This window comes from Zychaea mexicana (assembly GCF_025766255.1).
Source record: "Zychaea mexicana strain RSA 1403 chromosome Unknown BDB00scaffold_30, whole genome shotgun sequence".
NCBI classification, from domain to species: Eukaryota; Fungi; Mucoromycota; class Mucoromycetes; order Mucorales; family Lichtheimiaceae; genus Zychaea; species Zychaea mexicana.
This window is the reverse complement of record NW_026516693.1, coordinates 67,965-92,556: the sequence shown is the minus strand read 5'-3', so window position 1 is coordinate 92,556 and position 24,592 is coordinate 67,965. Positions and strand designations below refer to the sequence as shown.

Sequence of the window (24,592 nt, the reverse complement as noted above, 5' to 3'; positions counted from 1 at the left end):
GATGATAGCATTTCGGTAGTCATGTGCCAGCCAGGTCAGGAAATCATTGTGGACGGTCTTTGGTAGCACCGGATCAGTGCCACGGAGAAATCATAGGAGACGCTGAAAAATCCCGTAGACTTCTGTCGGTAAAACATTTATCCGAGCGAAAAAAACATGATATTTTACTTAGATTTCGAAAAACAGTAAAACAGAGGTATAATGTCAGTTATTTATAAGTAAGAGATGTATAGAATACATGATGAGAATCATTCTATTGCTAAATATCAATCTACATGTGATAAAAATGGGATCCTAGTCTATAATACATTGCTCGGGGAGTTTGAATGCTTATTATTGCTCTTAAAAAAAAGAGGCTTGTATTTGTTTCTCGTTCCTTCTCTTTCCCTCTCCTTCATTAAAATGAACAACAGTAACTCCACCATCGCTGCTACGCCCAACATTACAGTAATCAACGATAGTACTCACTCCGACTCGGTTACGACCGTACGCGAGGCTCGTAATGCTGGCAGGTTTAGCGAAATCGGACAGTACAAGTGTACTGATTGCCGCAAGACACGTGAAGGCACGCATTTTCTCGGACGTACCAAGCCTTACTTGACTTGCATTGCGTGTCGTGAAAATGCGACTCCTCGTGAGCGCGTTGCACTCGACCGAATGGTGTTTCTGGACGATTTGCCGGATCACTATCCGATTTTTTCAGAATACGAGAACGACCATGAAGAAGTTGTATGTTGGAAGTAACCACTTACATAACTGCTTCCGTACATGATTATTTATTTGTTTTATTGTAGGTTTACGAGTTTACCGGCTACATCTGTATCGATCCGGAATTGGAATTGAAGGACGAAGACGGCATCATCGATAGCATCATCGAAAGAATTGAACAGTTGGATGGTTACCACTATATTGGAAAAAATGTTGGTGATCCTTCTCTCTCTCGCGACATCTCGTTCACGGCTTACTGCTCTCGATCCGAGACTTTTTTGAATCCTCTTCCTGCAGCAGAACGCCAGCGTTTGACCAAGCGAATGCCCACATTTTGTTGTGGTGGCCGTATTAGAGGCACCGTTAAGAAAGCCCTCGGTTATGTGGAGCTGTCAATTACCCACTCAGAACACGAACGTGTCGGTACTGATCCGTCACCACGTAACCCTGTGCCTGCCAACGTCCGAAGCCATATTCAAAGCAGAGCGCTTCTTACGAATTCCTCTGATCTGTACCAAGAAGTTGTTGTCCTTTTTCCTGGTTCGGATGTTACGCCAATGCAAGTCTACTATTGGTGGCATGAGACTTTTAAGAGCGAGTACCACCTCAACGACGATCAAATGATATCCTCAAGGCTCGTCGTCGAAAAATACCGCAATCAAGGATTTCGCGAGGTACGTATTATATTAGAATGCTAACATATGAACCTAGCCTTTGCTTTGTGAGCTGTTCTGCTCTATGAGCGAGAAAAAAAGGTAATATTAGGTAGCATGTAGTATCTAGTATCTTATACAACGATAATAAATCCTAGGTGTTTTGGAAGAATACTTTTGAAGTCTGTGCATTTGGTTTCGTAACTCCGTTTTTCTCTTTGTTGGTTGGGTGCGAGTATGTGGAGGAGTACTGCATCGACTCGACTTACAAAACAAATCGTGCTGGCTCCGAGTTGTTTGGGATAATCGCCAATGTGAATGGTGTTGGGTATCCCATCGCGTACTTGGTCTACCATGGCTTCCGTGAGGCTGGACCTTTGACCAAGACCGAAACTCTTACAGAGTTTTTCGGTCAACTAAAGGAAGACGGATTTGATCCTTCGTTCATGTTCTCGGATAAAGATGCGGCACAGATGAATGCTATCGAGGGCGTATGGGGACAATCACGACTGCGCCTTTGCCTCTGGCATATGCAACGGTCAGTGGATAAAAAACTGGCCGAGGACAAAAGCAGAACCCTACCTGCATACAATGTCCATCAAGCACGAGAAGATTTTCCCTTCGTCGATATGCATTTTACACCATCTATCGGCGGTCGTACTGGGATCATTTGTCGAAAAGAGGATCGTCAGCATATTGTTTCGCTCATGACAAAACATTATCACCAACATCCTTTGATCCCAGATGGTAACGTCTTCGCGTTTGTCTCACATCTTTGACCGAGTTACTCTATATATATAATATGACTTCATAAATCATGTGTAAGTTAATCGTAGCGATTTTTCTGTATAGGTACTGTACAACGCACAGCCGAACAAATCCATCAGCTTGCTACCTTAGAAGTCTACATGTTTTGCATCACAAAGAATTACATAGATGCCTGGATATATCTATACCGCAATTGGTATCAGCCGTCTACTTGGAGAAAATGGGCGCGCAGCAGTATTCCAGACCGTATCCCAGCAGGAAAAACAACAATGTTGATTGAAGCGCATTGGAAGGTTTTGAAACGTAATCATTTGCACCAATTCAACCGAGCACGACTAGACTTGCTCGTATACGTGATTGTTGCGCGACATTTCTCTAATCTTCGTCACAAGTTCAACCGTGATACTGTTCGTTCTCGCTCTGCGACCCGTTGGCATCAGATGTTTACCCGTGCATGGAAAAAGCTGTATGGCCGAACAGAAAATTTAGCAACCGATACTATCTACCAGCCATCGGTCAATAATTGGATCTGTGGCTGCAGCAGTTATCTATCAAGTCGGTACATGATTTGCAAGCATCTTGTCTTCCGTTCTGGTTTTGGGCAGATTGCCCCCAACACATTCTTTATTCAACGGCAAAGCACAATCCCCTTTGTTCGCATACGACCGGTAGGCTAACAATAAGTTATCTCTATTCTGCCTATCAATTACAGCACCGATATTATTAACTTCTTTTATTAATATGCATCTACTACTATCCTTTCATCACTACTTTGCTTATCCGCATACCAGCTCCATGAAAATGTTTTCAAAGATATGGCGCTGGACGAGCATCTTGCCGATCATCATCGTTCACGAGGTGCTGCCGCCATTGTCACTACTACAACACCGACTACTACACGTACTACCACTACCAACGCTACTACTACTGCTAATGCTACTACTACTGCTAATGCTACTACAGCTACTGTTACCACTACCGCTCCGCCGCAAACGGACAGTGAAGAAGAAGACGAACCACTTGTTTTGAATCGTCGATCTCGCGTACAAACACAACAACAATCAAATATCATTGATTTGACCGAGACAATCTTCGATGATCAAGAGCATCAGCGCCTGCGTTGGGAGCGCCAAATGCAGCGTCTCCGCGCCCGTCAACGAGAGTTGATAGCGCAATTACAAGAAACAACGGAAAGTTTTGAATCTGCTTCGGCACACTATGAGCGTGTTGTGTCCGTCGAGCAGTATCAGGACTTCCAACAGTCACTGGATGACGATGCAGTCGATGCCTATCTCGAAGCAAACATCACTTTCCGAAGAAGACGCAACTTGCCAAGAACGTGGCGCGATTACAATCGCCATACACGCCATATATAAACACAAACAATTCACACTTACACATATACACCTCCCATAAACACATGCATATTGCTTTAACTATTATTATCTTTCTCTATACATATCTCTTTTTCTGATCTTTCATGACATCGAATGGTTATAGGTAGGTAACGATGTGACGTTTTTTTACCGGGTATATATTTACCCGGTTCAGGTCTACGGGATTTTTCAGCGGCCCCAAGAGCTTATTGCCACGGTCATCGTCGTGGCACAGGCGATCGATATCAGCTAGCAGTGTTGTCAGACGCGGCCAGAGCCATTGCCAGTGACGTCGCTTGTTTGCTTGATAGGGTCTCTTGGTGGGAAGAGTGTCGAGTACGTATGAAATCGGATCTGGCACACCATAAGGGATATTGGATCGTTGGTGAGCTTGAAGACATGCAATAACATGGTGGCGGGATAAGTGCTGACTGTTGCTGCAGTTGCGGCAATGTGCATCTGGTCGGCCATTAGGCATCCACCCGAGGCGCCAACGAAGAAGACGACTGCGTTCATGGTATGGCGTCCGTCTGTCCGACTAGCCCTAGCCGTTTCAAAAAAATCACGGAAACGGATTTCGGAAAATAACTTCTCCGAGCGGTTAATCATGTAACCGAACCAAAATCCATTTTTCAGTGGGTTTTTTCACTTCTTCCTCAAAGTGGAACCGCAAAATCAGCAACAAATCCAATCCCAAGAAACACCCGAGCAACTTCAACCGAAAAGATATAGTAATTGCAAATCGTATCGCCCTTTGCTATTTTTTGTTGGCAATAGACAAGATTACAACACGTGTAGAAAATGCCATCAAAGCCATAGTGACGTCGGTAAACCAATCGCAGAGCAGTTACTCCTGACAGTGGACGAAGTACTCGAGCTGATTCCTTCGCGTCAAAATTTGAGGAACGTAGCCGACAATCTCGAAGATTACAGCCTCGACGCGTATGTGCAACTTGACGACGATATGTTGGCGTTGTCAGATTCGCGACTTGTGATCAACATCCGCGATCGTATCCAGGCTGTTGACGGATACCATTACTACGAAGCATACCGAACAGAACCACGAAGAAAGTTCGGCTATTCTTTCCTTTTTCGAAGCTCGCAAGATTTCCATGTGCAGGATCAAGCTGCCATTCGTTTACGATTGTATCGGCGTATGCCAACTTTCTTGTGCAATGGCCGCATCAGCGGCATGGTCGATAGAGTGAATGCTTACTTCCACTTGAACTTCGAACACTCCTGTGGGCATGAGGCTGCACCTGCCGTCGAAAATAACGCCGTCCCGCAAAATGTACGTGCATACAACGCTGCAAATGCCATTGACTTGGATGCACAACAGCTGCATCGTAACATTATCCGTCAGTTTCGACGAGAAGCGACAAGAATAACGCAGGGGCAAGTGTATTACTGGGAGTGCCAGTCGATTTAAGACCAATAACACTACACGACACCAGTTCAGATCGGCAGAGTTGCTCGTCGGCAGAGGTCGCTGACAAGGGTGTCCGTAAAATATGTCAAAATGTCCTAAATAATTAGCTACTACTAAATATAAATACATGTGAGGATCGTGTATATGTTCACTTCGATGCGTTGAGAAATAGACAAGAACCATCAATATAGAACCAATAAAATTCAATAACCATTAAACAGATTTTCACCTCAGCACAAAACAGTAAGTATTTAAAAATGAGTGGTTATATCAGTAGTTGCACATGTCATGTTACGAAATTAGACAGATACAGAGAAGATATCAGCATGGACACTGCAAGAGAATGAATTTTGATATAAAGAGATGGAAAGTTGCAAGCTTTCCATGCAGGATAAATTAAATATAACAACTAATGATGCTAACCGTCCAGGGATGGAAGGCTCCATAAAAAAACATTTGATACATAGTGTAGAGAAGTTGAGATAATATAACAGAAAAGGCTACAGTACATAGCGTGCTACTTTATAAAGTGTGCGCGCGGGCATGGTAGTAGATATTTATCAATAGAGCTTGATTAGCATTGTATTCTGGAAATTGGATTTTGGTTCGGTTACATGATTAACCGCTCGGAGAAGTTATTTTCCGAAATCCGTTTCCGTGATTTTTTTAAAACGGCTAGGTAGGCGTAGCAGCATCCTTCTTCTATAGTTGCATCCTTTTCTATAGTTGCATCCTTTATATATAGCAGCATATCCTTTTTCTATAGCAGCATCCTTTTTCTATAGCAGCATCCTTTTTCTATAGCAGCATCCTTTTTCTAGAGCAGCATCCTTTTTAAATAGCAGCATTCTTTTTACATAGCAGCATCCTTTTTATATAGCAGCATCCTTTTTTTATAGCAGCATCCTCTTTTTATAGCAGCATCCTTTTTTTATAGCAGCATCCTTTTTCATTAATAGCATCTTTTTTCTATAACAGCATCCTTTTTATATAATAGCAGCATGTAGTGATTTGTTTTATGAAACAGAAAACTTCATCATGATCTTTAGAGATATTGCTATGCACTTGATCCAGGATATCTTTGCCTTCTCTTATCAGCTTGCCCATGTCGTTGATGATCTTTTCGTCTTCATCATCCTTAGCCACTTCAATTGTAATCATATCGTGTTCTTCGTTAGTAACATCTACTAGTAGCCGGCAATCGACCTTGAATCCAATAATATTTTTTTGGTCCAGATACAGCTCTTCTTTGTTTAAAGTGCTAGTCAATAGATTGATTCACCTCTATATAAGCCAGCCAATATTGATTTATCATACACAATAACCATAATGTCATCACAGATAGCTCCTCATAACTTTCGCAATGAACATGAAAACAAGAAAATATTGAATGTCACTTACGCTTTCATTCGAATGTTTGAATTTCTAAAGATAAGATTAAAGATCCTTGGATTCTGCCAATAGTCTTGTTCTGTATACATAGATTGGTTTGTGGCCTTTTTCCAACAAATGCTGGTAGTTTTCAATGACTTCAATACTAAGATAAAATAAATTAGGATATATTATACCAACTGACCAGCCAATGAGCCCACTAGTATATTTCTTGCAACTTATACATGCTCCATGATTCTATAAAAGTTTTTCTCGTCAGTGGTTGAGGTTTTTGATAGGAGCTTGTAAACCATATTTGACTCTGCATCTAAAGATGCATGTGAAACTTATTCAAGTATTCATTGGCATTAATCCTTTACAGATGATTTGTAAAAGTATTAGATTGTAAAAGCTGATGATTTTACTACTGTCAATATAGTTCATGCTTGATTTATCTTACTAGGCAGGGCATTAAGCAGTATTGGGCACTTTTTGTTATAATAAGTTTTTAAGCCTTCCTGATTGGCATTAAGAAATAGTGACTTTTGTGATGAACTTAAATTATCCAAAATATCGAGGATAAATAAAAGCCTAGCATTAGGGGTTTAAGCATTAATCTAGTGACTACTACATAAATTTAATAAAATTTTTATAATTTTGAAGTTTTAATATACTAAGAAAAATAATGTTTTTATTAAAACTTTTTTTATCTTTTTCTTCTCACAACTAGGGGTCGCAATTGGACGGGTCAAAACTCGCGTTAACAGGTCAAGACTGATTTCAATGTAGTGATGAAGGAAGTGTCGATCAGCCTGAACTTGAGCACTGGAAGTGCAAAACTCCATATATATATATAGCTCTCTAAGATGATGGCACGCAAATTCCTAGCAGTAGGGATCCGTATCAGAACCGTAGAACCGGAACCGAACCGAACCGAAACCGAGAAAATACGGTTCGGTTCCTGTCAAGAACCGAACCGGAACCGAACCGGTTCTGTATAACTAGAACCGAAGAACCGAGAGGCAGAAGATTGCAATCAGCGATTTTGGTAATTAGTATAAAGTAGGCTATAATGGAAGTTACGAACAATGTTATTCCGAAAAGACCACGAAGTAGTGTATTTGCAAGCCATACTTTATTGAAAAACTTAACAAAACCTGCAAAAGCAGAAGGGAGTAAAAAATAGTAAAGAAGATAAGAGAAAAAAATAAAAAAAACACTTCTTCTGACGGCAGCTTGCTTTCTCCGCCCATGACGCACATCATTACTTGTTCCTCTACTTTGCTACCCACAATGCATTTTTCTCCATGACGTACTACTTAACTAGATTTATCATGGCTTCTCGATCAGTTTTATCAAGTTTGTGCATTCCGTTTGAGATTGCGCATTCTGGGGCTCATAACAGAATTATCTTACCCATTCACCCTTTGCCTTTTATGAGACACTATACACTATACACACGTAGAGACACAGCAGCTGTATGTACTGCCGGTTGTGGTTCAATTCCTCCAATGTTACGATAACATATTGTACTAGTAATACTAAGTCGCTCTAAGTAAGTACTATAAGCTCCACTTTTTTTTGTAAAAACTGTGCTTCAATCTTTTAACCATGCAATGACCCACATCGTATGAGAATGTTTACATTCTGTTTCTCTTATTCATTTTGAGATCGCTGTTCAATGTACAATAATAAAGTATTCTTTTTTACTGCAGTATTCAAGTATACCGCGACATTTGAACACACACATCAGCTTTCATTTAAAGATACCGAATCTTGCCTTTTTTATATACATGATGGGTTCGGTTCTTCGGTTCGATTCTTCGGTTCTACGGTTCTCGTCGGTTCTAGTCGGTTCGGTTCTTGCTTTAGACGGTTCGGTTCGGTTCCCTTTAAGAACCGAACCGAACCGAACCGTGCGGATCCCTAGTGATGGCACAAAACCCTTTACCTTTAAGAATAATCACTCAAAACGTGGATGTTGCTAGCACTTCTAGGAATTTGCGTGCCATCATCTTGGGGAGCTGTGTATATATAGAGTTTTGTACTTCCAGTGCTCAAGTTCAGGTTGATGGACACTTCGTTCGTCACCAAATCGAAATCAGTATTGACCTATAAACCCGAGTTTTGACCCGTTGGGTTGGATGGGTTGGGTTGGGTCAACAGATCAGACCATTGACTGTCCCGTCCAATTGCAACCCCTAGTACATAGACACATTTATATCGAAGTTTAGCTACAACTAGAGAACTATAATTGTTTACTTACTGCTTTCGTAAAGATAATCTCCTGTAGTCATATTATCGCACTATTTTTATAGAGACGATTGCCCACACTTTTATATCACTGTTTATATACTTTTTATCTAATGAAATGTATGCACAAGTATAAAGATCATAAAGTATTAATTCATAATAATAAATTATGTGGTAAACTACAAATTTATTTATTATTCATTATACTGTCAAGCGTTCAAATAAAAATCTAACTTCGTTGATTTTTAAATGAACTAGGCGTCGTTGTACCTCCTAGCCTGTTTTAAATTAACTATAAAAGGATATAACATTTTAAATGGTTTAATAAGGCTTATATAAAACCTAAACCTTTTAAGGAATTAAAAAAATAAAAATGAAATATCTTAAAAGTTTCAAAAATAAATAAGTTATTATTTTTTCATATATATCTTTAAACAATGATATTTCTTTAATTAATAAAACCTTTTAAGGATTTACGATTAAGGATTAATTCCCTTAATAGCTCATTCCATTCGCCACCATATATAAAGTTACCCTTTTAGGGTTAAAAGCTTCCTTTGGGAGTTAACTTTATATAGTATTCAAATTCAGGAGGCTCCTGATGAACAAAGGTGTGTGGTGTTGTTGGTGCACCAACATGATGGAAAGGTAAACCTTTCTCATTAACGACCACCACCAGAGTATTAATTCATAATAATAAATTATGTAGTAAACCACTAATCTATTTATTATTCATTATAGTGTCAAGCGTTCAAATAAAAATCTAACTCCGTTGATTTTTAAATGAACTGGGCGTCGTCATACCTCCTAGCCTGTTTTAAATTAACTATAAAAGGATATAACATTTTAAATGGTTTAATAAGGTTTATATAAAACCTAAACCTTTTAAGGAATTAAAAAAATAAAAATGAAATATCTTAAAAGTTTCAAAAATAAAAAAATTATAATATAATTTTTTATTTTTTCATATAAATCTTTAAACAATAATATTTCTTTAATTAATAAAACCTTTTAAGGACTTACAATTAAGGATTAATCCCCATACATATAAATTCTTAAAATAGATACGTAGTGTTTGACAATATATAGCACTGAACTTCAATGTATAGACTCATCTAAATATAAATATAATGTGAGCTGAAACAAGGAATATGATCAGTGTTTAAAAATAGTACCAAATGCGTTTTGATGATGTAAGTGATCTCCAAAAATATGGCACACAAGTTTCTAAACTTTAGCTCGCCCAGTGAGAAGTATAAGCTTTTTAAGGGTGGCACTCAATTAGGACAGGTGTTGGAAGATTACAGCATTACGTGAAAAAGTTTAAACACGATGGCCTCCACTTCAAAACGCAAAAGTCATTGTTTACCGTCAAAAGAGGGCAAAAGAAGCTGAGGTGAAATACAAGCAACTTGTATTGCTAGACTCGCACAAAGAAAAAATCGAAGTCTTGAGTAATGAAATGTCGTGGGCGCCAGTTATATGTAAAGAAAATAAAGTGAAAGGGCGAGATTGAAGGGGGTAGAAGCCGAAGGAGCCAGTAAAGCAAAGGGAAATCTTACGGATACAAAGAATGTAATTGATCAGCACAATCGAAAAACAGCAGCGATAAAAGAATAATTAGATGCACACTGAGCCACTCTGGACGCTAACGCTTAAGAAAAGCGGGCACCTGAAAAACAGAAACTAGAAGCACAAACCGAGCTGGACAACATCAAGGGTGATATACACAGATCAATTTCCAAGTACAGCAGGCCAACAGAGTTAGTAAGAGTTATGAAAAGGATACACAAAAGAACACCGAACTTGAAGCAAGCTCACAATCAATGCATGATACACTGCAGCTGACTCTTTGAGCTGAAACATTTAAAGGCTGAAAAAGAAGAGAAAGTCAAAGAATGCAAAAACCAGCTCGAAAATAGGAGAACTAGAGGCGTAACGCATATGCTATACCTGTATTCAATGGCTGAAAATTTGATCTCGCCAAGGATCTCACTAGTCGCTCTCGTGTAGCTGACTACAAAATTTATATCCCAAAATTCAAGGAAGCCTATAGCAACGCACTTAGCAAATACTGGCTTCCAGTTACACAGTGATGAACAAAGAAAAAGGCAGGGGATATCCTGTCAATGATGCACACAAATGACAGAATGGATGACACGATCGACATATTCAAGAAACGAAGCTATGTAAGCAGCAAAAGTCTCATCAAGAGGCAGCTGTGTTGCTCCATTGTGCTGGCTGTTCTGATTCCAACACAAGAGTATGTTACTAGTCAAGTCTCACTGTAGGAAAATTCTTGTGGTTCTTGTGAATTTCTTGTGAATTTAGACCCCTGCTGGCCTCATTATTGTCATTCTTGTGGATTTCTTTTGTAAATTTGTGACACTGCTCTGGGTCGCCAAATTTTTTTGTGGTTTTTGTAGATTCTTATAGATTTCTTTTGAATTTGGACCCCGCCAGCCTCATTCTTATGGATTTCTTATAAATTCGTGACGTCTGTCACTGCCTGCTCTGGGTCACCAATTTATTTTTGGTGGTTCTTGTGGATTCTTGTGGATTCTTATGATTAAACAGTACTCTCTTGTTATAACCACCTGGTTTGCCAGGGTGACAAATACTTTTAATTTCTGCTAAAGTTTTTTTCTTTCTTCTCTTCTTTCCAAAAACGTTTTATAAAAAAAACTGAACACTAACCAAACACCTCCCGATGCTAATCTTAATCTCCTTCAAGTCTTCACTCATATGGAGCATCGTCTTAATAATGTAGAGACAAATCAAACAGTCATTCTGGAGAAGCTCAACCAGCTGCTTACGGCGCAGTCCCTAGAAGATTAATCCATACCTGTAGTTTTAAAAAAAATATAGTTGATGATATATTTTATAGTTTTATGTTTAATTAAAATAAATTTACTTTTTAATTTCTATATATAATGTTTTTTTCATTAAAATAGTCTATTATAATTTCTTTTTGTTTAAAATCTGATTCTTTAACCCACGTATTACCATCATCATTGTAACCTACCCATTTAACATAGAATATATATATTTTATCTTCAATTTTATGGTTTATTATTATAATAATTTCATATATATTTTCATCATCATTCGTATTTCTTATATCATAAATGTTTATTTTTTTAGAGTTTCTTTTATTAGATTTCTTTCTTTTTTTATTAATGTTTCTATATTGAGGAAAATCTATTTCATTATCTTCATCAATTATATTATTATCTATATTATTATTATCTTTATCATCTTCTATATGTTCATCTTCAATTATATTATTATCAGTTATATCTAGATTTAAAAAATCATCTTGTAATTTATTTAACTCTTTTAATTTATTTATTTGCTCCATTTGATTAGTATAGACTATATCTATTAATCTCATATCAGATGGAAAATTAAAATTATCACTAAACCACAACTTGTGATGATCTTGTATAATGATGTTAAATTTATCCAAAAAATTATTAATATTCTTTAATAGAAAAGCCACTTTTAATTGTAAATTTATATATTTTATATCATCTGTTTTTAATATTGAATTATTATTATTGAATCTTTTAAATTTATTAAATAAATCCTTAAATTGATTTTCCACTATACTCCTGAAACTACCAAAAACCTTATTATAGTGCTCTTCTTGAACATTTAATGCAACACTTGTTTCTTTTCTTATTGGGTAAAAAAAGTTTTTATCATCTAAATTAATATTTCTATTTTTGCAAAGATTTTCAAATTGTTTAATGGGAAGATAAATTATAATTAGGTATATACAAAAAAGTTATTAAATTTTAAAAGATTATAATTTATAATTTATGTATTATTTTATATACTATTATATTTTTAATTTTTATTAAGTTTTTTTTTTGTAACTCTTAAACATTTTTTGTAATCACTAAAATATTTTGTAAATTTTATAAATACAAAAATTTCTTAAATATAAAATAGGGGTGGTTGAGAAACTTGCTTTCGAAACGTTGGGGCTTGATAATGAGATTTAGACAAATAACAAAAACATTTATGTTTTGTTATTATAAGAGAGAACAAATACTATGATTTGTTCCTCTTATGGATGAGAAAGGTTTACCTTTCCATCAAATAGGGGAGTTGGGGGGCCTTTCTTTATATTATAATTAGTTTCATGTCCTTATGAAACCTTTAGTCCAACTTGTTGGATAATTTTAATATTGTTTTAGAAAAAAAATCTAAAAATTAATGATTTAATTTATTATTTAAAAAAGAAAATTGAATTTATTTTTAATATAAAAAGTAAAATGGAAAAAGGAAATGAGAAATTTTATAGAATTATTTTAACGTTTGATACAAAAAGTAGAGATATTAAAGGAAAAAGTTATGAAAATTTGCAAAAAAATTGTTTAATATAGTGTAGAAAGATTAAAAATATTAAGGATATTATATATGATGGTCCTTGGTATGATGAAGGAAAGAATAAAAATGTACATATTAATCTTACTATTAAATGTAATTTAGAGAATAAAAATGATGTTTATGAAAGGTATTTTAAAGGCTGGGTTCAAAGAAAAGGAATGGTTAATATAAAAGAAGTGTATGATTTAAATAAATTATTAAAGTATTCAAAAAGGAACCATTATATTTATGAAATATCTCAATTTATAAATAATTATCATAAGGAAGATAAATTATATTTAGGTATATACAAAAAAGTTATTAAATTTTAAAAGATTATAATTTATAATTTATGTATTATTTTATATACTACTAGCGGTCCTTCCTCGCTTCGCTCGGATGAATGAGCCCCTCCGCTTCGCTCCGTGTCATTCAACGGAAACGCGTCGCAAGGGGGTTCCCCCCTTGACCCCCAAGTGGGGGGCAAGCCCCCCAAACCCCCCTGTCAAGCGAGGTTGGATCAATGTTTTGGTATTAGATGCTTATTGTCTGTTTTCAAAAACAAAAGCAAGATCATTGTGCAGTGGAAGTAGTCTATCATAGAAAGTCGTCAAAGTTGGATACTTAACTATCTCCAGTTTAGAATGCAATGCGAAAAGAAGTGTTGACAAAGATGATGTAGTGATATTGATAAAAAGAGAATAGGCGAGAAAAAAAGAGAATAGGCGAGTAAAAAAGAGAATAGGCGATGTAGAAAAAGAGAATGGGCGATGTAAAAATAGAGTAGGTGACAAAAAGAATTATAGAAGAACTTCGTGAAAAACAACATTTCTTGTGCTTTGGCCTTGCTGACCCACGATACGTGAGTTCTCAGGATCTAACATGATTCTGATGGATGAAGGGGTGCGGACGCGCGACATGGCTACATAGAGTAGACCATGCGTGAACGGAGGTTCAGGCAAGTAGAGGCCGACAGTGTTGAAAGTTTGACCCTGTGCCTTATTGATGGTCATAGCGAATGCCAGGCGAACAGGGAATTGGGTGCGTTTGAAGAGAATGGGCGAGCGTGTTTGCGATGGTGTGAGTGTTATGCGAGGGATTAAGACAATGTTGCCAGCATGAGGTCCAGTGGCTATTTCAGCTTCAAGTACATATCTTTGAAAAGAGCGTACAATCAGCCGTGTCCGTTGCAGAGACCACTTTGGGTGTGCAAGTTTCTCAAAAGCATGATGGGCAACCGACTTTGAGTTTAGCAAGTGTGGTGGGAGGTCGGATGGATTCATGGAATTGAGCAGCTCTGGTGGGTATGTGATTTGATCCTCTGGATCATCCACAGTATCTGCGCTCGGGAATTCGTGGATAGTGCCTGGGAAATGGTCGAGTATCAGATCGTTGATTGCTGAAACGTCGACATTTTTTGGAGTTAGAATGGAGCGACTGATGAGGTAATCGCGATCCACGTGTGGTGCGTCAAGGCTGCCGTAAATGGCTTCGATGAGCTCGTACGTGTTGTAACGTGGCATGAGCATTCGTTCTGGAAGCCGGACTCTATCATCAGTGGTTGGCACCAACAGCTCAGCACCATCACCAATGCGAAGTAAATACTGAGCAAACTCGCGAAGCTCATTTGCATCATTAGTGTTGGCAGCTTGCTGGACGCGCATGTTGGTTTCAAGGTGGTGGATGGTGACGCTGGGCCAAATGGATGAACGATTTAAGCACTGCTGTACGATCTGCGAGCGCGACGCATTTGGTATCACAGGAAGGACCTATTATTAAATACTTTACTGTGAGTACTACCGCTTAATAGTAAAAAACATGCAAAGTAGAAGAGAGGATACAATGTTGGATACCTGGCGAAAGTCACCACCAAAGACCATGATCTTTCCACCAAACGGAACATCGGCAAGCGCGGGATCGTCATGTCTCATGAGATCCTGGATACTCCTGTTTACAGTCTCAATGACGCTTTTACTGATCATGGATGCTTCATCCCAGATGATCAATCTTGCCAAACGTATAAGCTGCGCGGTATCGGAGCGTGGGGTAAAGCTACACACTGTTGTTTCGTTGACCTCTAAAGGTATTTTGAACGTTGAGTGTGCAGTTCGTCCACCATCGAGTAACAAAGCGGCAGTACCACTTGTAGCTACAGCGAGCGCAATATCTCCGCCACGACGAACATGTTGGAGGAGTGCATTGAAAAGATATGTCTTTCCAGTACCACCAGGGCCATCCACAAAATGCACCTTTGGCTGATTTGCCGCTTGGCGTAAAGATGCATTGACTGCATTAAAGACAGATTGCTGATGCTCGTTAAATTCTTGTTGAGGAGCAGGCATCAGGGCAAGTCGTTCCGCAAGTCGACGGTGCTCACGAATCAACAAAGGCTCATTGTTGGCATAATTGTTTGGGTTGGCTGGAAGCACAAACCCATCAAATTCAAGAAGCGATCTTGACAATCCAGAGAGCACCAATTCAATATCCAAAAGGCCTTGGTCATAAATGGCATCCGTGATGGGCAAATTTGGATCGTTTAAATCTTGGCGGGCTGTGTACAGAAAGTCTTCAACCATGCTATCGCGGTGACGAAGCCATAAATCATGTGGATCTTCGGGTTGACAGAAAGCCACAATGACTGCGAATAGCTGACGAAGAGCATGGGGGCGTTGATACGTTTGAGCTTGATCAAGGCATTGATGCCATTCTTCTTGCCCCGTCAACAGGCCACGTCTTCGTGCTGCTGCCTGGAATGATGGCATCAGTACACCATCTACTGTCCGCAAAAATTCAAAGCTGGTGGCACCGGCAACATGATACAGCAAAAGTCGAAGATGAAATTTCTCAACTTCGCGGGGGGAAACAACATAGACACGACCGATTGTACCACCAAAACCTCGTTCACGTATTTTCCAGCGACGTGTGCGCTGAACAAATACAAAGTGCTCCGGGAAATTGACGTAAAGAAGGTCAGAGGCAATGGCGTCGTCTGGGTTCTCTTGGTTGTACTGAAACCATGCTGTCAAAGTTGTTTCATGCGCACGGCCTTCGATTACGTTCCCCGGAGTATCATCCTCATCGAAATGAACAGTTTGTTCATCTTCCAAGTGGACGGCCAAACGCTGGTGCGCAGGAAATTCTTGGTGAAGGGAGAACGAAAACAAACGCCAGCAACCCTCTGAAGCGGAGACATAGCGGGCGTCGAGGTGGGTGCGGATCTCGTCTATTGGTTGACCATCATCATCATTGTTGTTTGTCGCTTGACGCTGTGACACTACGGCAGATGCACGATCGTGGCCCTTATAAACGTATTTGTAAACGTATTTGATGGACTGTATGGAGGAGCAGATTTCGACGTTGATGTGAGCATCATATTTGGCACAAAGGTATATGTTGTGCGGTACAACCCAGCGATTGTCGAGATTAACGCGATTTTTGGTGACATAGTCACCATTATCAGGTCTCACATAAAGCGGGTAACCGTCGTCGTTCCATTGTGTCTCGTCAGAAAACTGTTTAGGGTAGCGCTTCGAGCATCTACCATCGACCATGCATGGTGAGCGTGGGTTGAGAAGCCCGCAAGGACCATGCATCATATGCCGTTCAACTGTCGCGCGTGCAGGATGATTGCTGTCGGGAAGTTGGGCAGAAACAATTGCATCACAGTGGGCTGGGCTAGTAGGCTTATCTTCTCCAGCAAGAATAAGTAATATATGGGCATGTGGGAGACCACGCTTCTGAAACTCTACTGTATGGACATGTCCGACAACAGTGCCCAGAATCTTATCCTTGGTAAGATCGTTCATAAGCTGCTTAAGTTTCAATCTGAAAACTCGTGCTGACAGATCAGGGCGATCAGATGCTGATTGACCGGGAAGAAGATTTTCTTGAATCTCAGGCCAGCGAGGATTGCAAGTAAAGGTGACGAATATGTCCGGTTTGCCGAAACGACGAACAATACTCATTGCGTCTTGGTACAGCTGCTGCATATGCCGAGGGGAACCAATGAAGGATGATGGCAGGATAACGCGCCGTCCAACACTGGTCATATCATTGTCTCCAAGATGCACAGCGTCTACCACATTGCGATACAGGTCCGAACGCAAACGGTCTTGGTTACGGCGGATGAAGCTCAAACGATTGGACTCCATCTTTGCATAAACATCAGTGATATATTGCTGATACAGGTTGCCGAAACGATGAAGATCATGTCTGTTTGCATCACTGTCATTGCCGCGTATCATGAGCCGGAACTTGTACCAATCCATGACAGTGATTTTGCTGCCGGCGTCAGTGCGAGCCTCAATCGTCCAGCCTTCATCTCCTATTACGAACACTTAATATGCAATGGAAATAACTCATGATGGAACTCAGGACAAAATTATTTTCTGTAAGTATACCTTGGGGGAAAAGGAGAACATAATGCATAGCATCATAAAAGCGATGCATTTCACTGATGTTTTGTAGCTGATTGGATCTCGTTCTTAGAACGATATCGCGATTGCCAACATCCGTACCATTATCATCGACGATCAAAATGCCGATTTCGCCAGCAGTGGGGCGGTTGTAGCGGCGAGCATCGGGTACCCCTTCAGCCCTGATAACCATTCTCACATCCGCCATGCCTTCATTGCGAGCAATTTCGGCCATGTTGCGAAATGATGTCGCGAATGGGCTGATGCGGTGCATCATATCCTGCAAGGTCTGTAGCGTTTCATTGATCAACGTAGCGTTTGTGACGGACTGTCGGGTTTGCAGCTCGGTCGACGGGTCGTGAACGTAGATTTGCGCGAAAGCGGGCCTTGTTGTGTTGTCGGCAGGCAAAATAGACCCGATTCGATGGTGGACACTACCGTGGATGCGGAAGTTGTACGCACCACCGATGGAGTTGGCTACTGTCTGATCAACGTGAACACCAAGCGAAGTAAAACTGAGGGAGTTGTTGTATGCGCGGATGTTTGTGCGGAATTGGGTGGAGGCCTCATCCGTGCCACGCAACAAACGGGAAATTTCAGGAGGGGTGGGGGAAAGGGGTGGCAATCGGACACTTCCTTGGTCACAGCATAGGCTAAATGCAGGTCGTACTTGGGAAGAGTTTGAGATGCGCTCTTGAATCCAAAGACGTGCATGGCAATTAGAGCATTCCCTGTCCATGCGACCAAAATAGTGCCGGGGAGGAATCACAGCTGCAACAGCACGGGCGATATTATGCATCTACATGAAGTAAAGGATCATTAATTGATATACTGAATGCTCAAGCTTCTGACAGCCGATGACTATATATCAACGAATAGCAAGTATAGCTGGTATAGATATGGTCACTAACGTTTTGAGCAGCCTGGTTTGCAGGATTGTTTGGGCACAATCGGTTGGTGGAGCGATGATGACCCTCTTGCCCACAGCTTGAACACACAGGAACGCGTTCTTCGGTTTCAATTCCAGCTTCATGTTCATTTTGCTGACGCATTTGCAACCGAGCGGGATTATGAAGACAGTTGCGGTGCGAAATGCGTTGATGGCCGGGCAAGCCGCATGAAGGGCAAATTGGAGTTGACATGTTTGTTGATTGAAGTGAAGATTAGAAGTGAGTTTTGAAATGCGAGAAGAGAGAAGAGCAGTATACAGTGCAGCTCTTGTTTCTTTGTTGCACACAATAACTATTATGATCTCAGCAGCAAAACTCTCTTTGAAAAGCACTTTTTGCTTATATTCTCAACGCTCAAGGTCATGTCAGCAAGTCAAAATGTCAGGATTAGAAGATTGAGATGGCGTGTCTAACAATGATATATGCCTAAAAAAGTAAAGATTACTGTACACTGTGTAAAATTATGTGTAATAAAGTCAAAGTAAATAGTAGAGATGGCTGAGAAAAAAGAGTAAGAGAAAGAACAGCACAATGTCAACTTCCTTTTTGATATTGTTCATGTATGACAGGCATTTAGTAGCATCCGCACTTCGAATCGACCAGCTACTGCTGTCTTTAAATTATATGTGATGGTGTGTCTGTTCTATCCCCTCCGAACACTACCTCTCTAAATCCAAAATACTTGTATCGCTTGTTTTCTTAAAACAATAATATAATATATATGATTTTGGACTGTTTATTTATTGTATCAACAGAAAGTTACTTTTTGGTTTGCTTTGAAGTACATTGGTTTTCGTGAAATTCTGCCATTGCTTCATCTATCTCATCCATGACGTCTCTTGGATATAAGTATAAGTACTTGTAGTCGTCCGTTAAGCCTTCCTTAATCTTGCCTGGGTAAGCCTTACACATCGCCCTGTACTGCTCAACTTTTGCCAAGATTTCTTCATCGGATGGGCGTGGAGAGAATTCTGTGTGGCTTGCTGACATGGAGATGAATGTTTTGTGATAAAGAGAGAGAGAAAAAGTTTTGTGTAGCATTTAATATTTACACACTCTGTTGTGCTTACAGCTTTATTCTACGTCGGAGGTAAACAGTGAAGCCACATTTTGATCGTTTGAATGCTAGAAGACAATGCTGTAATGGTTACACGGTCGCCATGGCGACGAAAAAGCGTTATGGACAGATGGACATATCGAACGCGTAAAGAGACTGTGAAGGAAAGAAAGGAGGAGGAGATTGAAAAGATTTCCTTTTTTGTGAGTTATAAATCGTAAAACTGAAGGATTTTAATAAATAGATTATATTTTTAATTTTTACTAAGTTTTTTTTTTGTAACTCTTAAACATTTTTTGTAATCACTAAAATATTTTGTGAATTTTATAAATACAAAAATTTCTTAAATATAAAACAGGGGTGGTTGAGAAACTTGCTTTCGAAACGTTGGGGCTTGATAATGAGATTTAGACAAATAACAAAAACATTTATGTTTTGTTATTATAAGAGAGAACAAATACTATGATTTGTTCCTCATGAAGAGTGTATAACCACCATCTAGGGCTATACAATCTTGTTGATAAATTTTATTATATAATTTCATATTTAACATCATTCCACCATCACTACTAATACCACATAATAAACTTTCTGATACATTAATTATGTTTTCATTTATATCTATTAATATTTGTGTTCTAATACTACTACTTTTTAATTTATAAGACCATTTTTTTAATTTAGAAATATTAGGTTTATTATAATCTACAGTAGTATTATGATCATTGTTATACTTTTATATTGTTTAGGGTTTTTTATTTTTGCTGATAAAATTCTAATTTTAAGATTACTAAACATCTTTTTAGGCATATATTAATAAAATGATTTAAATTATTATAATTATTAATCCAGAATTCTTTATAGAATGAATAAAATGTAGTGTATAGCATATATTGTTTTATAGTCTTGGAGGTAAGACCTTCTGTTAAATGATATAATAATATTAATGCTTTCTCAATTTCTACATAAGGTGCAGGATATTCTTTGTTAGTGTATAATATAGTGATAAAAAAGAATACTGCAATATAACCTAATTTATTTAATAATTCATTTTTAATTTCTCTAATTTCTTTTACATTTTTAATCTCAGCTCTATGTTTATATTTATTTTCAATCTAATCTTTACTTAAGAAACACCATTCCTTTAATACTAAATTATTTATTTCATTTTTTAAATCAATTTTATATTTTTTTATTTCTTCATTATCTTTATTTACATACTCATCCATAATTTCAATATCAGATTCCATTTTAATTTTATAATGAAATCCAATTTTTATAAATTAAATATGCAAAATAGAAGTCATGTGATATTTTAAAAAATTAAAAATTTGATTTATTAGAAATAATAATCTAAATTATATTAAGTATATACTTTAAATAAGTTAAATGATTAATAAAAACAAAAAAAACAAATTGTTTAAGAAATAACTTATACATATTATAGATGAATAATAATAATTGTTGCCTAGTATTTTTATAAAATAATCAATAATCGGACTTTAAAATAAATGCCAAAAAATAAAATTTTATGACACTTTTTTTTATTTATAAAATCAGCAAATTAATCATTAAATAATAAAATGTGAATACATATAATAGTTATGGTTTATTCTTCCTAGTCAAGGTGCCAGTTGTTGATGAAGCAGAAATTGCTAAGACACTTTCGCTCATTCCCTACCCTATGGCTCTAAATGCCAAGGAGAAGATGGTAAAGAAAGCAAGTTAGGATGATGTTGAGCGCCTTCTCCTTCAAGGCTACTACCATTCTGAAGGAGGTGCCTTGAGCAAAGCCTAGACTGACATCAAGCACATCTACGAACGTGTTGTGGATGATCTGGCGAAAAGATTGCAGAATCGTGCTAACAACAGCGTGACCCACTACTTTGCTAAGCTACAAAGCAAAGACAGCAACTGGGCTATTAGCCTTTTTATGAACCTGGCAAGAAAGCAGGGAATTGATTTACTGTCTGCCAGGACCAGTGGGCAGCTCGCCATATCCTCCAGGAATGCTGGAATAACTATGGCAGATCCAGCAAGTCGAGAGTGGCTTCTAGGTATGATAACTACTACACTAGAGCAACTACAATCAAATATATCAACTATCAGGTAGACAACAAAGAACCAGCTTATGCTTCTGCTGCTCCTCCTGTTTCTGCTTCTCTTCCTGTTTTCGCTTCTGCTTTTCTTCCTGCCCCTGCCCCTACCCCTTCCCAGTCCACACAGTCTACCAAACGACGCCGTACGACAAAGCGGCTTGGAGCTGCTTTTCCCCCTCCAAAATAAACATATTTGAAAGGTAAGTTAAAGTATTAGAAAGTTCGATTATTTTATAAACACACACACATACACGTATATATATAGTGAGAGTGTATGTGATATAGAGAGAGATAGAAAGGGGTGGTTTTTATTTGTATATGCTCGACCAGTATTCCATAAATCAATAAACCTTAGCTAGTATCATGTAATTGAATAAAGCTATTTTTTTTAAATCTATATAATAGATAATCCACAAAAATGTTCTGTTATTTTCTTGTGAACGTGTGACTGCATTGATATTCCATGAAACTTTTTGTGATTTTCTTGTGAACGTGTGACTGGTTTATTGCTACTTTAAATTCACAAGAATCCACAAGAATTCTTGTTACTTTACTTAGACTTTACTTAAGAGCTCTTTCCACTATTCATCACTTTTTCCATAATTGGCAATAACAAAGCAAAATCTATTCCCTTACTTTCTCCTTTTATACCATCAAACCATATAAACAACATACTCTCCCGCACACACCAACCCACCACCAGCCCTACAACGCTACTTTAGCAGCGATCAGCTACAACCAATGCAATGCCGCCTAACAACGATTCCCAGTCGACTCATCTGCTGACGACCCACGAACTCGACGCTCTCAGCAAACTTTTTGACGTGAAGAAAAAGCAACTCGTCTGCAACAACGCCCAATGCTCCACTTCGGCTATCTGCCGTCACGGTACTACCAAAAATACCTCGCCGCCCCAACCTCAATTTCGTTGCACCAACTGTACCACTGTGTACACTGCTCACCAGATGCAACAGCTCCTCAGTCACCTCAACGTTCCGCCACAGCACCATACAGGTACCATAACCCCCACATTGCCCCCTCACGATGCAAACATGAACCTTGAAGCTACCACCCAACCCTTCACAGACTTTATAACCCATGTTATGAATGAGCTGAAGACACAGCGCGAACGCCTTGACCAACACGACATGATGTATGCCGAGATACAGCACCTCAAAGCAGACCTACAAACAGCCAATGACCACATCGTTGATCTCGAGGACACCAACCGCCAACGCTGACAGCAACTTGCACACCAACAAATGGGACAACAGTGGGATTCGACAGACTTTCCCCCGCTTGCAACGCAACTATCGACTCAAAACCCCAACAACAGCACGGCCAGACAATAGGCACAGCCCCTAACTGCACGACTTAAGAAAACACCGATTTCAGCAGCAACCGAGTAACGCAGACTTGAAGCTGCGGCCCGAGCGTTCCAAACACTGTCAGCTACACATGGCTTCCAATATCTCTATTTCCCGTCTCGTGCACGTATGCCTATCGGGCAAATGAGAGCGAGACTTTGTAAACTCGGAATCAATAACAGCAGAGTTCTCGACATCCAATATCCGGCCCGCCACATCATTGGTCTCCTCGTACACAATGACTGCCTAGACCACCTCTGAGAGAAATTCCGAGCTGTGTGCATTAACCCAGTGGATTTTGATCCACTCGATCCAGCTGTTATTAACGATCCTAAATACCAAAATGCCACCCTTGACACTCACACAAATCTCGCACACGAGCTACAATGCAACCGTGCTAAACGGGCCCTTGTGTTTATCCGCGCCCCCATTAAGTTTGCCGTCGCCCGCTCCTTCCACGATGAAGGATGGATCTCTATTGAAGAACTCAAACACTTCCTTGCAACTAAATTAGGGGTCGCAATTGGACGGGTCGGGTCGGGTCAAGGGTCTGACCCGTTGACCCACGGGTCAAGAAAACACTGACCCGACCCGACCCGTTCAACCCGACGGGTCAAAACTCGGGTTTATAGGTCACTACTGATTTTGATTTGGTGACAAAGGAGGTGTCAATCAACCTGAGCTTGAGCACTGGAAGTGCAAAACTACATGTATACACAGCTCTCTAAGATGATGGCACGCAAATTCCTAGCAGTGCTAGCAATATCTACGTTTTGTGTGATTATTCTTAAAGGTAAAGGGTTTGTGCCATAACAAAAGAAATCGTTTGCGCTCACATGCATTAAAGAAAGCATAATGGTTAAAGTGTGGTTAAAAATCGACTTCCTTTAAATGCCCCTAATCCTTTTCCCTTTTCCCTTTTCTTTTCATTTCTTCCTTCTTCTTTCATTTCTCTTTTCTTAATTCCTTCTACGTCTTTTGTCAAATCTCGTCTCTCACTGCCACTCTCTATTGTCTATTCTCATTGTACTATTGCTACTTCTTTACTTTGCTACTTCTTTACTTTGCTGCTTCTATACTTTGCTACTTCTTTACTACTATTACATATATTGCTTATAGCTTACTTATCTTACACTTTTGAATATAAAATATGATCCCACAATGAAAAAGAATATAAGTACGTTTTATGTTACAGTTCTATAGCAGACATATTGACAACTACATCTTTAATATAATGATCCTTTCCAACAAGAAGATTGACTACTTGAATACAAGTACCTCATAGATATCATATGTATACACGGGTCACAACGGGTCAACGGGCCGGGTCAAGGGTTAGACGGGTTGACCCGCGGGTCAGAACAGCATCAACCCGACCCGTTGACCCGTCCTCAACCCGCGGGTCGGTTTTGACCCGCGGGTCAGATTGCGACCCCTAAACTAAATGGTCCCATCCCGACGACCCTAATGTAGCTGCCTCTGCCTTCCGCCTAGGAGCTAGTGACGACGAGATGTCTACTAACAGTACTTTTCATAATGGACACAACGACACTAACAGCATAACCTTCAACACCAATCTCACCTCCCTCCTATAATAAAAACAAACAAACAGGAAAGTAAGAAAAACAACAAAAAAAGAATTATGAGCAATAACATCACCCTAACACTATTCAACACAACTGGTCTGCGCAAGCAAGCCATCAACTCTATTCTTACTCACACCCCCTCATCCCACCTACTATTTCTCGTCGACACCTGGCTCTTACCAC

At 39.1% G+C, this 24,592-nt stretch overlaps 5 protein-coding genes across 5 annotated transcripts; 2 read left to right on the top strand and 3 right to left on the bottom strand.

Annotated features, from left to right (window-relative positions):
* Positions 1-3,728: 3,728 nt before the first annotated feature.
* BDB00DRAFT_748524 (uncharacterized protein) lies at positions 3,729-4,025 on the bottom strand (the record flags this gene model as incomplete). The annotated part of the gene is made up of 1 exon (XM_053118576.1): positions 3,729-4,025. A coding segment is annotated over one exon (297 nt), but the record flags the coding sequence as incomplete, so codon positions are not given.
* Positions 4,026-4,469: 444 nt separating this feature from the next.
* On the top strand, positions 4,470-5,281 carry BDB00DRAFT_787355 (uncharacterized protein; the record flags this gene model as incomplete). The annotated part of the gene is made up of 3 exons (XM_053120694.1): positions 4,470-4,796; positions 5,156-5,177; positions 5,238-5,281. The coding sequence occupies 3 exons, from the start codon at positions 4,470-4,472 to the stop codon at positions 5,279-5,281; spliced, it is 393 nt and encodes a 130-aa protein (XP_052980399.1).
* Positions 5,282-6,002: 721 nt separating this feature from the next.
* BDB00DRAFT_742631 (uncharacterized protein) lies at positions 6,003-6,200 on the bottom strand (the record flags this gene model as incomplete). The annotated part of the gene is made up of 1 exon (XM_053118478.1): positions 6,003-6,200. A coding segment is annotated over one exon (198 nt), but the record flags the coding sequence as incomplete, so codon positions are not given.
* A 1,074-nt stretch (positions 6,201-7,274) lies between these two features.
* Positions 7,275-7,559, bottom strand: BDB00DRAFT_819740 (uncharacterized protein; the record flags this gene model as incomplete). Its single annotated transcript, XM_053123254.1, has 2 exons — positions 7,275-7,507; positions 7,528-7,559. Coding segments are annotated over 2 exons (265 nt in total), but the record flags the coding sequence as incomplete, so codon positions are not given.
* Positions 7,560-22,053: 14,494 nt separating this feature from the next.
* Positions 22,054-22,723, top strand: BDB00DRAFT_819719 (uncharacterized protein). Its single transcript, XM_053123253.1, has one exon. It carries the CDS (start codon positions 22,203-22,205, stop codon positions 22,695-22,697), a length of 495 nt encoding a protein of 164 aa, XP_052980396.1. The 5' UTR covers positions 22,054-22,202; the 3' UTR covers positions 22,698-22,723.
* The last annotated feature ends 1,869 nt before the right edge of the window (positions 22,724-24,592 follow it).

Coding starts and splice junctions, on each gene's coding strand:
- BDB00DRAFT_819719 (XM_053123253.1), top strand. CDS start 22,203: ATGCCGCCTAACAACGATTCCCAGTCGACTCATCTGCTGACGACCCAC.